This window comes from Cyrtonyx montezumae, unplaced genomic scaffold, assembly GCF_038088225.1.
Source record: "Cyrtonyx montezumae isolate F1298 unplaced genomic scaffold, pur_monq_1.0 scaffold_3, whole genome shotgun sequence".
Lineage (NCBI taxonomy): Eukaryota > Metazoa > Chordata > Aves > Galliformes > Odontophoridae > Cyrtonyx > Cyrtonyx montezumae.
In genome coordinates, this window is record NW_027072034.1 from 83,921,711 (window position 1) to 83,937,260 (window position 15,550).

Consider the following 15,550-nt stretch of genomic DNA (forward strand, 5'->3'; position numbering starts at 1 on the left):
GCAACAGAATACAAAAAACTATTAAGGATGTAGAAGGAAACATGGGATTACACAAGAAATGGGAACACAGTTAGCACGATCAGAAAATTAACAGCCCTTCTGGAAGTTTCACCTACAGCTGGTTTTACACAGCACAGGACTCTGTTCTCAGACTGCATACAGCCCCATTTGTAAAGTTCACACCTCTGCAAGCATTCTGCTTGCAGCGATACGCAGAGTCGAGACGTCGGCAAATAACGGACACACACAGCCATAGAAATAACGTTTTTGGTTTAGTGTTTACAGTTGGTTTTACAGCTCATAATGAAATAATGTTAGAGATATTCTACATTCAGACATTTTTAGCAAAATATATTTAAAAAAAACCCCAAAAACGTAAGGCACTTTAAGGCTTCCTAAAACTAAACGCCCATGATACAAATTCAACAGGTGGGCTAGATGAGAACCCTCACTCGCCTTGATGTTCAGGTCAGTAAAAGACCAATCCTGTAGGCAGGCAGGCAAATGAAATAATCAATGGAAGCTTCCAAGATAGAGTTACTGCTGCATTAGTGTGCATTCTGAAGTAGTCTACTTGAAGTACCTTCGGTTGGGGGTGGCGATGGCAGAAATTCATCTGCCTGGCGTGAATAAGATGCATTAAAAATAGTTCTTTGAACTGGTTAACAAAGACACAGTGCAGGGATTAAGTTTCATTACTTTCATTGGATTAAATTCCTTCCATTCATTATTGCCAACAAGAGTAAGAAACAAAAAGGAGCTGGTTTTCCTCTCCCTCTCCCCTACTCCCATTATAATTCAACACAAGATTTCAAAGACTCAAAATGACCAGGACAGAAGCCCATGAAAAACTGCATCTGGCCACTTCAGAGCACGTTTAAATATTCATTACTGACTTCCTCAAGTCTCACCTCTTATTAAAGAATAACAAACATAAAAGAACTGGCAACTGTAGAAACTGCTCCCGGTCGAGTTGGTATTTTACTTCTTTTTCCTGTGATCCCACTGTTCCTATTGAGTACCTGCATTCAGAAGCACACCATCAGCTCCCCTTGGCAAGGAGCTGGTGAGACAGAGGAACAATGCCGGCAGGGCCCTAGACCCTGCAGGGAAGATGGAATGAGCAGCTTTCCTTCACACGCTTGTGTCTCCATTTAAGAACATTTTCAAAGGCCAGACATGCTGGGCTGCTGTAGCAACAAGGGGAACGATACCAAAACACTGACTGAAGACTGCAGCCAGAGGCACATCGGAAGCAACTGAAATCCACTTACTTAAAACTGGCGAAGAATAAAGAGCTACGAGCCAGAGCGCCGGCAAAACCACCGCCTGCTTCCCGGGGCCTCCAAGAAAGGGATGGTAGGAACTTACCATCCATCAGCAAATTTTCAAGTTTCATCTCACCTATTTTATTGTCCAGTACCTTTTCCAGTCTTTGGGGCCTAAAACTGCCAAAAATCTTGATGTCCGGAGTGCTCAGTATGTTAGGCACTGCGAGTACCAACCTGTATCCCTAGTGCTCTCACATCCACCTCCAAGGGGAAAATGACTAACAAGTCATATTTCTTACAAGTCCCTGATTGTTTTAAATTCTGACTTACTTGAATTGCACTTCAAATCCCAGCAGCACAGAAAAATCATTTTAGCTATATTCACAAATATATATAATAATATATGTATTTTTTTTTAAGAGACAAGGTATTTTAATCAAGCCTAAAGTGTAGAGATATCCATTGCATAAGCTGTCAAATTTCAACCTGGCTACAGTAAAGCAGCTACAGAAACAGATTAGCCTATTAGCATTACTGGAATGGGGTAGAGATGGGCTGCTTGTTCAGTTAGGCAAGAAAATGCACCAGAGGAAGGAGTTGAATTAAAATCAGCCACCACTCGTCTTGGCCTCTCACACTCATAGGAGTCACTGTGAAAAAAGGAACTGTGGCAGCAAGGCGGCTGTGAAATGTAACTTTGTCAAATGAAAAAGACATCACTTCAAGACAGCGGCTACTCAAGAGAAGAAAGGCAGGCAGTACTCTGTGGCCCTGAGCTCAAAAGATCTTGAGATCTCAGCTTATGCAGTTCACTCTAACTGGCAAAAGAGCCAAGCTCCAGATCACACAGTTATTCCCTCCTGTTAAAATCAGCAGTAAACTTAAAACTGTGGCTCTGCAATCAGTTTACTGTCCTTTAGCATTTGTATGACAAGATTCAATCTGGACAGGAAGAAGCATCTGAAAGAAGGGATGAAGAAAACATCGTCTACTCACTGATCCCTCTCTAACTGGCAGCATGCAGGTGCTTTCTTTTCACAACGGTGGGTTTTTCTTTCTAAGCAAACCTCACAGAATTTCCTACAGTGACATCCAGTCGCTTTGTACGTGCACCTGTCTTAAAAATCTACCTGTGACAATGGTTTGGAAAGGCACAGAGCATGTGTCACTCAATTCCTTATACACTTGTTAGTTGCAGGATTTAGAGTAAGTTGCAATAGTTCATAAGCAGATCCTTTCTTTCATATTCAAGTTCTCTGCAAAGGAAACCAGGGAAGCAATCAGTACTGTCAAGGAAGTTCAAGGAAAGAATTTAGATCTACACACAAAGTCAGGCTGGAATGTATAAGTTTCACAGACGTTGTTTGTCAGCTCACATTAAAAGGAAAATCCTAGTTTAAAATAATAAAAAAAAATCACTAAAGCTAGTTACAAGAGTAGAATTATCAAAGTGCTTTAATAACGTGTCAAGCATCATTAAACAGGATCATTAACACAGAGCTGCCATAAGATATCCTAACAGGCACATGTGTTTTCCAAATGCAAGAGAGAAGCACAGGTTTTTAATTACCCCCTTAGGACCAAAGTGTGTTAAGTAAAGTTTTGCTTGTTCATTTTGCTTCTTAACATGAAATATTTGCTCTGCTCACGCATTCAAAGGCACAGCTGGATTTGCTCTGCTGAGACTGCAACAAAAGGACTGTCTGCTGGAAACTGAGAGCAGCAGCTCTCACTGAGCCAAACACCAACAGGTACATTTATAAGCAACATTCAATTTCGTAGCTCTAACTTTAAAAGCTATTGCTTTATACTTAAAAATTCTGATTTTTTTTCTGTGGTTTTCCTTTAAACGTAGCTTAAGATAACAGGATGTGTTACTTGAACAACCCAACAGACTGTCACCTCTGTTACAGCAAGAGCAAATGCCAATAAGAAAGGGGCTTCAAAAGCACCCCCAGCAAGATGCTCAAAGTGTGTCATGTTTATCTTACTGGTTTTTCCTCTCATGTTAAGAATAAAACCCAAAAACCACTCTCTGCAGCATATCTGTCAGCACCTCCACCTCACTAAGGTGCTCTCTGTTTTAAATAGATGAGCTTAAAGATAGATGCTAGCCCTGCAGCAAGCACAGGAGAGCTGGCTGCTGCAGCACAGGAACACGGTTGCTTAAGGACAGGAAATGTCAATTAAGACCTTTCCTGCAATTCAGATACAAAAGTAGATTTGCTTCAGCAAGCTGAGACTCAAACACATGCTAGAAAGCATCACATCTGGTCCCGTGCACACATGGCCATAGGTCCGAGCTAGTATCAAGTCTCAACAGAACAACTGATCCATCTTCTGAAGGCACCAGAAAAAAGCAGCATCCCAAGCATAATAGGAAGAGGCAGAAGGAGGAAAAAAAAAAAACAAACAACAAATACTGTTAGGAGGAAGCACTGAGGGCAGCCTGGTGTAATGAAGGAGAAAAAAGGGTGGCTCAGTTCTATGAGTTCTATGGCTGTAACATTGGCAGCAGCACAGAGACCCCGTGCCTCCAGGCAAAGGAGCAGTAACCAGAGTTTGGAAAATCTACTTCTGAAGAACAAAAAAAAAACAACAGCTCCCATGTTTGGTGGATGGGTTCAAGATCTGTAACTGAAATCAAAGGAGACAAAAAAGAATCAAAATGCTACAGAAAACATTGGGATCCATGTGTGCATACCCATGTGGCACCACTAGCCTGCTCCTGATTTACCACAGCGTTCAGGGATCTGGCCAGCCTCCATCCAGCTCTGTGGGATGGCTGAAGCCCCATGAAGTATCTCCTATTAAACGCTTCTCGATCTGCCAGTCAGGACAAAGCCCCTCCCCACCCCACACAAGGCGATCACCCAGACAGCAGACATCTCTAACAACCCCAGGTACCCTACAGGCAGTATCCACTGAGTTAGCTCTCTTAAGAAGCGTTGAAGCAAGCAAGCCGAGGCTTGCTAAGGTGCTCTGCCCTCTACAAGGACTTGAGGAAAGTTTCTTGTGAGCCCCTCAGGCCAAAGGCTCGTGCTTTACTGTTCCATTATTACTTTTCAAGCACTTTTCCTTCCAGTCTTCCTGTTTTGTTCTCTGTTATCCCAGAAGGACTTTCTGCATCCTGCGTGCAGCAACGCTGGCTTCGTCCTCGGAGTCAGACTCACTCTGGGAAGTGGAGCTCTGGGAGGCAGAGCTGCAGGGCGAGGAGCACTCCGGGGAGCACAGGTAGTGCATCAACGGGATGCGGTACTTCCCACAGAAGTCAACAAACTTGATTTGTCTGACACAGCTGTCAAAGTAGACACCTGCAAAGGCAGAGGGCACAGTAACAACAGGTGAGACCGTGTGAGGAGTGATTCACATGCTCCATGAGGTTGTTGTGCTTAATGCAAACGCCTCTAGTTAGGATATAACACAGCACCCGATGTGGAAGTGGTGGGGAAGCTGGAGAAAGAAGGGACCAAAGGACCTATGGAAACATGGAACTTCTCTCCTTGGTGAATTTCTCCTTGGTAAAATCTCAGGCTGGGAATTTGCAACCTTAAATGATGAATTAATTCACCCACTCTGTTTACAAATCTGTAAAACCTCTTCTATCAGCTAGCAAAAATATGTCCACAAATAGACCCCCTCTCTTTCATGGCTCCACTTCTGTTCTGCTTGAGTGAAGTCACCATGCTGAGTTTGGATGCTGTTTGCCATGGCAACAGTGTTGCTGTAATGCACAATTACGTTCTCTTCCTGTCACAGAGAGTGATTTTGGACACTGACATTTTCAGAAGTTTCCAGCAGTCTTTCAAGTCCTGGCTGGTACGGAGCAATCTTTTCTCCTGCAGTGTCAGAGCAACACTGCAGTGCTGTGCTAATTCATATGGAAAAATGAGAAAAGAGGAAAACCAATCCACTGTCATTCCAGGCTGTTCAAAGCTCTAAAAAAAGGAAACATTGCTTTCTCTTCCAATGCACGAGTTGCAGCCCTTCACCTTTGCTTACAGAACCTGCTTTGATATTGTTCCATATGGAGATAAGATAACAAACTGCATAATGACTGCAGGGTATATATTAATGATTTTCCTTAATCTTCTCAAGGCCAAACGCAGATCAATTACTCCAAATAAAGCTTAAGCATTAAGCCAAATTAAGCCCAAGGATTTCGGGCTTATCAACAAGTCCTCTCCATACAGGTATTACACATTAGCTATCCAAGCAAGAGCTAAAAAGATGCTCTTGTTACCCACCAAGCACTGCAGCTCCCCTCCTCTTTTTCCATCTGGAAAAGAAATTTGCTGTTCAGCAGCCCAATTTTAAAAGTCTGCCAAAGTTCTCCTGTCAGTTACTCGGTCTGAGCTATTTTAGAGCAGATGGGTCAGAAAATTCAGAACATAAGAGCACGGTGGAGTGCTGGGATGAGCTGTCAGTGCTCCAATGGAAACGCTGTCTGGCATTCCCAAATAACTGTAGTAAACCAGTGCTAGAACTTTAAATGCTGTTCCTAAGAAGACTGATCGAATCAGGATCCCTGAAGACACGTTTCAGGAGGGCTGGAGCCAACAGCATACGTGGCAGCACATCTAACCTGGCTGAGCTACGAGAGACACGTCAAGTCAGAGGGAAAGAAAACCCATCAGGTAAAAGCAGGAAACAGAGCAGCAAAGGTAAGCTTACCACCACATTTAGGGTTGGGACAGTTGCTGGCCAAGCTCAGATAGCGGACAAGATTCTCTGGGAGATCGCTGGGAGCGTAGGGAACATTGCGAGTTTTAATTGTGCGCCCTGCCAATTCCTGAAGGCTCGGGGGGTTGTAGGTCAGGTCACGGACAAAGCGAACCACCAGCGGGTTCCCTCGCAAGCTCAGCTCCTCCAGGTGAACCAGGTTAAGGATCTCTCGGGGGAGGTAAGTCAGCAGGTTATTGTGCAGGCTGAGGGAACGCAGGGAATGCAGCCTGAGGATGGAGATGGAAACCCAGTCAGGATGTGCAGGAAAAAAACATTCCACAGCTGCACTACACGTAGACCTGATTACTCTCCTCCCTCCTGACAATTCCTTTGCTTTGGATTTCCTTCTTTTTAAGGCATAAATTCATGCTAAAGGAGACACTGCTATTCCAGTGCTCACAACGCCTTTGAAAACTCGGTTCAGCTCTTGAACGCCTGTTAAAGAAAGTCTTAAATGTGAGAAAGTCTTAAATATGAAAGGCTTAAAGAAAGTCTTCCATATGGTGGTGTGCCTCTCAGTACACACCCCACAGTCTCCTCAGCCACTAAAAAAGTAGAAGAGAAGTATAGAGGTTGGCTGCTTTCAGCAGGAGATAATGTTTCTCTGTATCCAGTGCACGCACCAAAAATGGTTCCATGCAATACTTTGAATAAGTCACCTGCTCTCCCTCATGCATTAAAGATGAATGCTGGTAGGCAGCCAGATCTGTGAAGCCCCACGTTTTCAGTGCTTGCAGCTGCATCACCCTGTGCTGTGATACTACCAGATCTTAAAAGCTTAGCAAGGTCAGGCCAGGCTAGCGTCTGCATGGGCAGCAAGCAGTATCCGGGCCTTCACAAGACATGTTCCAGCATAATGTCCAGGGATGCTCTCAAGTTAGTACAAGTTACAAGACACCTGGAGTCATTAAGCACTGTACATAAAGAATAACCCCACTAAGACACCGAATTCCAACTGAGAAAACTCCACACTGCCATCCAACTGCTTTTGGGGCTGCAACTACACACTGAGTTCTTCACCTCCCATCTTAGGCTACCCATACAGCAGTTGAAGTGTACTTTCCCCATTATGCAAGACATCATAAAGCAGTAACTCATCCTCTACTGCTGTGCTGTAGGATTTAATGAATGCTAAAATTTCCTCAGATCCCAGAATAAGAAATGCCAAGGGAACACAAGAGATGGTACGGCATAAAGGCAAAGGAAGGCTGTGGCTAAAACAAGACAAACCAAGTATTCATTGCTAAGAATACAGCAGCACAGCAGCTATTCATTGAGAGTTGCCCAGGTACCTCTCAGGGCTCCCTGCACAAATCTATGGGTTCACTCAGCAAAGTGCACTTGGTGACTTTTTTTTTTCCACAGCACTCTGACTGAGATTTCCACAGCGTATCTTTGCGGTCTGCCTGCAGTGCTAAGGATCTCTGTGTTGAATGAAACACTGAAGGACAAACATGCCCTCCTATCTGCTTTTATCCACACCAGGAGAAGGAGGAGTTCAAAGGGTTAACTGCAGCTTGTGGCTGATGACAGTAAATACTCACTGTGCCAGCTGAGGTGGAATGCTCTGAATCTTGTTGTCACATAGAACTAGAGAGCTTAGAGAAGGCAGGTTTGCTAACTCAGGTGGAATTGAAGTAATGAAATTTCCTCCAAGGTATAGAAACTCCAAACTGAAAAAGAAAAAACACCGCATTATTTCATTATGGTCATTTCCAGCCTCATTTAACAGCAGGTCTTCCCATCTCATGCATTTCTTCAAGAGATCTTACAGCTGACTAAGTGTGAAATAATTTGCTGAGGGGAAAAAATAAACTGTTACACATCACAATTACAATAGAGCTGCTGTTTTGCAACAGATAACACTGAGCTTTACCTCCAGACTCCCGCAGTCACCGTTACATCTGCAGACAGGCACCAGATACCAACTCCACACACAAAGCTGCTCCTTCCGAGGAGGAGCAACCTCCTCACAGCATGCAGCACCCACACAGCTCCTGCTGCAGCCAGCGGGAGCTCTCAGTTTCAACAGGAGAAAAGCAAGAGTAGTAGTTCCCCTGAAAAATCCCAGTGGCACTGGCCCTGCACGAGGGCTAGTCACACACTGTGGTGCCACCTGACTCCTCAGTGACTAACTGCAGTCTTTCAGAAGTCAGAGGCATCCCATGCCCTGCTTATACAGCTCAGATACCCACAGCACTCCAGCTGCAAGAGCACAAGGCGCACCGGAGTCACACAAGCACACATGTCAAGCAAACTGATTACAGTCACAGAGCCCAGAGCTACCAAGGACACCGGCTGTGCTAACTGCAGCTTGGGTTGAAATAGTAACAACTCCTCCCTGCCGAAACTCAGCAGATGGGAGACAGGACTGATAGGACAGCATCTGTGGAGGTTATGCTCAATGTGCGAGGGGTACACAGAGGGAGGTCAGACACCGTTCAAGAGCTGCCTCTCTTCTACGTGGACAACCTGAGGGTGAGGAGTGGGGGCAGGAGAGAGGCTGTCGTGCAGAGCACAAGGGAAAACAGTTTTAATTAAATTCTGATCCCCTAACAAAGGAATTTTAACCAAAATTCCTCCAGCTTCCATTGTTTCCCAAGGTGGACTTAATGCCTCATGAGAGCCAAGCAGCCTAACTGCTGACACTACAGTTCCTTCGCATATTTTAACTCTGTGCCATTGCTGGAGCTCACGTTGAAAAAGTGTTGGGCAAGGGAATTTCAGTAATGTGGATTTCAATGTTTAAATAAGCTTTAGATGTGTACAGGTCTCCATGTCCTAGGAAAAGTGAATAATTAACTCTTTGTCCTCTGTGCTTGAAGACAACGCCATTACAAACTCATTCTTGCAGAGAAGGGAAAAAGGGAAGCAAAAATATGCAGTGAACACTTTCAAAACCCCATTCAAGCCATAAAGCACAGACATTGTAAGATCAGCTTACTGCACATGCTCAGCATGCAAACACTGCCAACAAACTTACAGCTTTCAAGTCCACTCTTTTTAAGGGCCGTGTAATGAGGGCACTGCCACTAGCTAAGATACAAAGCCCCAGCACCAGGCTACAGAGCGTCACAAAGAATCCACCAAATAAAGTAATTCTTTCTCTGGCAACAGAGGGCTTCTTAAAAACTGTTTTTCTTTCACATATTTTCTGTATCATGTTTTAGAGGCTGGCAGATAGTAACTGGGACCAGTCTCGTACTTACAATTTAGATTTTATCACAGAAATCAAAGGCACGAAGTAGGTCAGTTCTGAGATTATTTTTTCTTTGCTAGGAAGGACTCAGTCTCTCATCTTGGCTGAGCAAGACCGAGGAATACCTAACAGCCACTTCTGGAGCCAAGTCAAGTCAAAGAACTGTTTACGCAAAGCTCACCACGACCCAGACCAGCATTTCAAAGAGATGCAACCATTTTGTAATTAGAATTAAGCTGACCACAGCACAGGGTCACGGGTTGCTGCTCACCTACTCCTGGTCTCGCTTCACACTGTGCTAAGCCTCAGCCTAGAGGCCATGGGGATGCTGGCTCTCCAGCAGCCCTGCACACAGCCATGAACCGGCTCAGGTGGTGGCAGCGAAGCATACATGAGAGGTGTCAAGAGACTGCACGTGCTTGCTGGAATACGTCTTGATGTTTCCAGGCTGTCCTGCACCACAAAACAAACCCAAACACTTGGTAGCTAAGAGCCCACTCTGAGCCCGAGAGCTATTTTTAATGCCCTGTCCATTCCCCAAACACTTCCATATCACACTTCAAGGGGAAAACGTCTTCTGGCACAGAAGATGAACAAAATTTCAACCCATCCAGTTTCCCCATAGATGCTTCTTCGGATAACATATAACAGCCGACATCAAACAGACCCATCTAAATAGGTAATCTGAAAAGAAATGGCGGGCCTATAACAGCTCCAGGTCTGCTTAGGATACATATTTTAGCAAGGAATTTCCACAGCAGCTGGAGGCTCATGCAAGGGAGGATTTTAAAAGCAACCCACAGTACGCTCCTGTTCACCCTGTTCTACGGATTTGCTAATTCCCGGGAGAAGAGCACTGCCTTTGCTGACATGCAAATGCAAGATCAAACAATTGTCTGAAAACTATTTGCAAAACGTTTGAAGAGGGGAAGAAAAAGGGAGGCAGCAAGCAGATTTCCTAATGCTGTATCTTTATCAAAGCTTCATTTGCTGCGTTTCCCACACCGTAACAACCACTCTTAAGCGTATGCTCGTCTGACACGATTAATACTCGCCATGAATAAAAGCAAATACTCTGGTTTTCATTGCATCTAAGCCTCGACACACAACTCGGACAAATCCATTGCTGAGCTCGAGGCCTTTGATCCCTGTCTTTGTATGACTGGGCTTTAGTACAGGTTTCCAAACAAGAAGGAAGGGAACGCATATGGCAGATGCCTGAAAGGAGCCTGCTTCTTTTCTGTGCTCTTCTGCTCACTCCTGATGCCCTGCTGCATGTGGATATTAACTGGGAGAGGAACACTGAATTGGAAACTCACATGAGCAGATTCAGGGGACCAAATGCATTTCACCAAGTTCTTAAGGATTTCTCCCTTTAAAGGGCGAGACATCCCCAAAGCACACAGCCATGAGAACAATGTGCACCAGTAAACCAAAACCTGCAGTGAAGAGCAGAGCTGCACGCTGACAGCCTGCCTTACCAAAGAGATTTTGTCCAAACCCAGGAGAAGCAGGTGAGCACACTTCTAACTCACCAGCCACATTACATGAGTCTTTCATGCATCCCTAGCTGGACAAGCAGCAGTGAGATGTCTGTGCAGTGATGCTCATCACATGGAGGAGCTTCTGGGGTACGAGCCAAGCCTGAGAGAGAGCACATGACCATCTCACACTGAAAACACAGCAAGGTCCATGCTGGAGGGAGAGCTGCAGAAGAGAGGATGCTTAGGATCACTGACAGAAAGCTCACCTTTCTAGGGGCAACAAACACAAAGAGGGTTGCTCTCACCTAGCTAGCGCACTTTCTACCCTAAATTCACAGCAACAACCAGCACTGCAATCCTTGTAGAATGCAGTCCTGCACTATACTGACACTGCTAGCTGACGGTACCTGGAGGTGGCAGGCATACAGGAGGAGCTGTCTCAGCCATAACACAACTGAAAACCCCCTCAGCAGGGCCCACACTTATTCCTCAGAAATTTGAAAGGTGGTTCCAGATCACCACCGACCAGAGATTACGGAATCCAGAGGAAAGAGCAGCACTGCATTTTCTGCAACATCTCTGACAGAAAACAAGAAGCAAAGGCTTTATCCTTGGAGTCAGCTTGCTATGACCAGCACCAACCCACTGCTGTCACTACAGCAATCACGGTTATTCATTTTAGAAGCCACAAGAACGTTTACAGACAATCCTTCTGAAACTGCCTAGGAGGTAACAAGATTAGCTGAAAAGTGCCTGCTTTTGACACAGAATCTTGCGCAGCACCCAAGGATTTGCAGGGACAAAGATAGGGCAGAAGGCTGAGGCTGGAAGCAGTAAGACAGTGGGACTGGCTGTGGTTCTCATCCATCATAGCTCATTAACTTGCCAAGTCACTAGGAACATGCTAAGAAGACCTGACCCCAGCTTGCTGCAAAGCTGTAGGCTTATTACCTTCATATGAGTTAAGATCACCTGACACATTTCTCATTCCAGAGCCTACACCAGCTCCCCCCCGCTAAAGTTCAGAAACAAATAGATGCCTCTGTACCACAGCAGCTGGCCCTGCTCTGCTCCTCCTCAAGTTTGCTTTACCCACTTCAATGCCAGGCACGCTCCCTTTGGTGACACCCCTCTCACTGGGACGTGAGAGGAGGGTCTGACAGCAGCTCTCTCTATATTCCCCATCCTTTTGACAAGGGCATCAGGTTGCCAACTAGCTGGCTTCAACGAGCAGATTCAAGATCCACCGTAGAGAGATATTAAACTGTTAAGTAATGTTTTCTCTAATTCTTGCAAGCAAGCGTGCTCCTTCCTTTTGTTATTCAAAGTTCCCAGCACAGAAGGGCTGCTGATGGAGAAGAAGCTGACAGTCCTGGAGGAGCAGGGGTTTACTACCTTGAGCTAAAGTTCAATTTTATTATGGTGACACATCAGCAGAAGTTCAACAAGTTAACGGCAATTTCACAGGCAGCAGACACAAGTCGAGTCTAGTTTAGTTTTTCTACCTGACACATCACTTTGTAACGATAAACCCACGGCTCAGTAGCTCTGTCCGCATTTGCCCTCTCAGAATTGTCGGTCTGGGGCTCAAGTATGACCAGTGGAAGAAAAGCCACAGGACAGGACAAAACAGGACTCCTGCTTCAGGGCAGGCCAGAGGAAGAAAGCAGCGGTCGTTTGACAGCAATGTTGCACCGAGCACAGTTCACTGGAGCACCGTATGCTGTGTGATGCAGCCAGGTGCCTTCCTGGGGTCAGCTGTGTGACAAAAACTGGGCTGGAGGCTTGTTTTGTTGGAAGAAAAATAAAACCAGAACCACAGATGAGGGCACGCAAGGAGCAGCAGAAGCCTCCGCCACAGAGGCAGTCACAACTGAATTCCAAGCACAACCCAGGCAGCTACCACACGTGTATTGGAGGCAATGCAGCTCATCTCTGATGTTGGCCTCCTCTCCTAAGAAGCTGGTGCCACCGTCCTCATGTTCTTTGTTGTCTTTGAAGCAACTGCTCCTGAAGAAATAAAAAGCTGAGACTCCCCTTTGATGTGGCAACCCCAACCCAGAATGCAGCCCAACTCAAAATGTACCTCTCCATCCTAGCTCATCACTGTTCCAGATCCACAAGAGCACGCTGTGCCATATCAAACTGCTTTATGCTGCAGTGAACAAAATCATTTCCCTTCAGCATTCCAGTAGCTCTAGCAAGCCCAGCTAGAAGCTTGGGACACAGCACTCCACGCATTCAAGTTCCCACTGGATGTGGCTCTGCTGAACCACCACGATGAACCCAGTCTCATAGGGCCAAGGTTGCTGGGACTTGCGTCAGAGAGGCTGCTTCCAGCTAGTTGCTCAGCAAGGGGTCAGGGTGAGAAGAGGTCAGTCTCAAAGAGTATGGGGTTGGTCCGAGGCCCTGCAGGCCAGCAGAACTCACTGAGGTGCCCGTGTGTCATCGACGAGTCAGAACACCACCCTCAGCTTGCGGCAGGCCTCAGAAGCACCCGTCCCAGGTCAACACGGGCACCCAATACCGCACGGACAATCCATAAGATCTCTTCCCACCCCAAAAATGTTCTTGGTTACCATGATTCAGCCCTCAATCTCTGCGTCATCGTCCTGCATTGGTCTGCTCAAGCCATGGCACCAGATGTGCCACGACCCTGAGCGTGGCACAGAGCTCTACGCTTCAGACCTGTCAGATCCTTACAAGTGAAGAGAAATAAAACAGAAAAGAATAAAACAGGGCAGAGAAATAAAACCAAAACACAACCAAGCATCCTAATGAGACTGCTGCTGCATCAGTAAAGAGGCCCGTGCATTTGCATAAGCCACAATCCGATCTTTATCCTCCCACTCTGCCACGAGCTGCACGGGACCCGAGGGTTGGCTTCTCTCTCCCCTGGAGGTATCAAAGCCAGAGCACGGAGCTCTCCGCGCGCCGACACTCGTTCTGGTGACACACTGCCATGAGCGAGGAGCGGGACAGCGCGCAGGACTGCGTGATACAGACGGCACGCCTCAGCCCACCGCCCGCAACGCTCCGGGGCCGCGCCCGCTCACCTGCGGAGCTCCTGGATGTCGGGCGGGATGCCGTGCAGGCGGTTGCCGCCGAGGCTGAGGCTCTGCAGCCCGCGGAGGCCCAGCAGGGCGGGCGGCAGCTCGGCGAAGCGGTTGCCGCTGAGGTTGAGGACGCGCAGGGAGCGGCCCAGCGGGGCCTGCCCCAGCGCCTTAGGCAGCGAGCCGGGCCCGCCCAGCCGGTTGTTCTTGGCCAGCAACGTGTGCAGGCGCGGCAGGGCCAGCAGCTCCTCGCCCAGCTCCGCCAGCCCCGTCCCGCTCACGTCCAGCACCTCCAGCGCCGGGAACCACTGCGACAGCCCGGCGGGCAGTGGACCCCACAGTCGCCGCGGCGACAGCACCAACCGCCGCGCCTCAGCGCTGCGCCGCGCACACAGCTCCGCGGACAGCTCGGCCGCCGCCGCCGCCGCCTCCTCGTCCTCCGCCGGGCCCCGCCGAGGCGCTTCCGGCTCCGGCTCCGCGGCCGCACCGCCCGCTGCCGCCATCCCGCTCGCAGCGACCGACAGCCGCGCCTGACGGGGCCGCCCGCCCCGGAACCTGAATAGCCCCGCCGCCCTCGAGGGCCATGCTCGATCCCGGGCGCGCTCGGGAGGGTGTGGCGATCGCGGCCGAAGGGGACAGAGCGTTCCTATTCATGCTCCGGGGCTCCCGCCGGCCGCCGGAGGGGAGGCTGGGAATCTGCCGCCGGCCCGGAACGAGCATGACACGGAGGAGTGCACGAGGAGAGGCGTGTGGGGCGGGACGCCTGCCATGCTCGAGCAGCGCGGGGCGGGCAGGGCGCATTTGAGTATCTCCAGGGATGTCCTTGCCTGGGCACCACAGAACTGCTTTACTCTCTGGGACGTTCACTGCACTTAGCCCACAAGGCCGTAGGTCTGTCAGGTTGCACACTGATACCGAACTGACCCGGCCGGCACCGTGTATTACTTGCACGAGCAGCTTGAGCCCCAACTTCAGTTTGTCGCCCTTTTGGCACAGGTTGAAAGCTATGCAATCAGCAACGTCCACGGCAGGGGTTAAAACTAGACCGTCTGTAAGGTCCCTCCAACCTCAGGCACCAATTCTCCTGATGGCCCAATTTGCTCCCACCTTCAGAATTTAAGATAACACCTTACAAGTGCTATTCAGAGGCTGGATCAGCCACTTGGATGGCATATTCCTCAGTCTGAAGCTCAACTGCAAAGTGATCAAGTGCACGTAGCCACACAGTCCAGCTTCCCACCAATATTCACGTGCTTTACTGCCTAACACAGCAGATAGAGCTTGACAGGCTTCTGCTAGAGGTGGGCAACAGACTTCTTGCTCTTCACCCCTCCCACGACTAAAATCACGTAGCCTTGCTAAGCATGTGCATCACACACGGCAAACAGAACATCTAGCTCAGTTTGTAGCAGACACTTAGAAGATGAACATTTAGAGCTTTTCTTTTTGACTAGCCCAAGGCTTCGGATCTGCCCTTATAAGTTTGCAAACTTGAGAAATCGAGCCCACAGAACCCTGAACTGGCACCGTACTCAGGTACAAAGACATCCATCACAGGTGGACAGATGCTAAGGGAGCAGAAAGAATTGTGAATGGATTGTGAAGCTCAATCCCATTGCTCACAGTGCACGGCGGGGAGGCAGCTGTGGCTGGAGGCTTGCCTCTGCCCCTGGCTTACCTTGTGGTTGTGGCTTCCCACTTCTCTTTACAGTTTCACCAGCTGGAAACCACAGAGGGCTATGTCTTAATATTAACACGGAGATCTGTCTGAATGCCACCACAGGACGTGTGAAAGGCAGCTAGGATTTTTTTTTTTTT

General features: G+C 47.9%; 1 protein-coding gene across 1 annotated transcript; it reads right to left on the reverse strand.

Moving 5' to 3' along the window:
* Nucleotides 1-459: 459 nt before the first annotated feature.
* LRRC58 (leucine rich repeat containing 58) lies at nucleotides 460-14,386 on the reverse strand. The gene is given in 6 exon segments (XM_065742104.1): nucleotides 460-4,585; nucleotides 5,946-6,223; nucleotides 7,541-7,669; nucleotides 13,736-14,253; nucleotides 14,256-14,339; nucleotides 14,342-14,386. Coding segments are annotated over 6 exon segments (1,263 nt in total). The 3' UTR covers nucleotides 460-4,376.
* Between the last annotated feature and the right edge of the window lie 1,164 nt (nucleotides 14,387-15,550).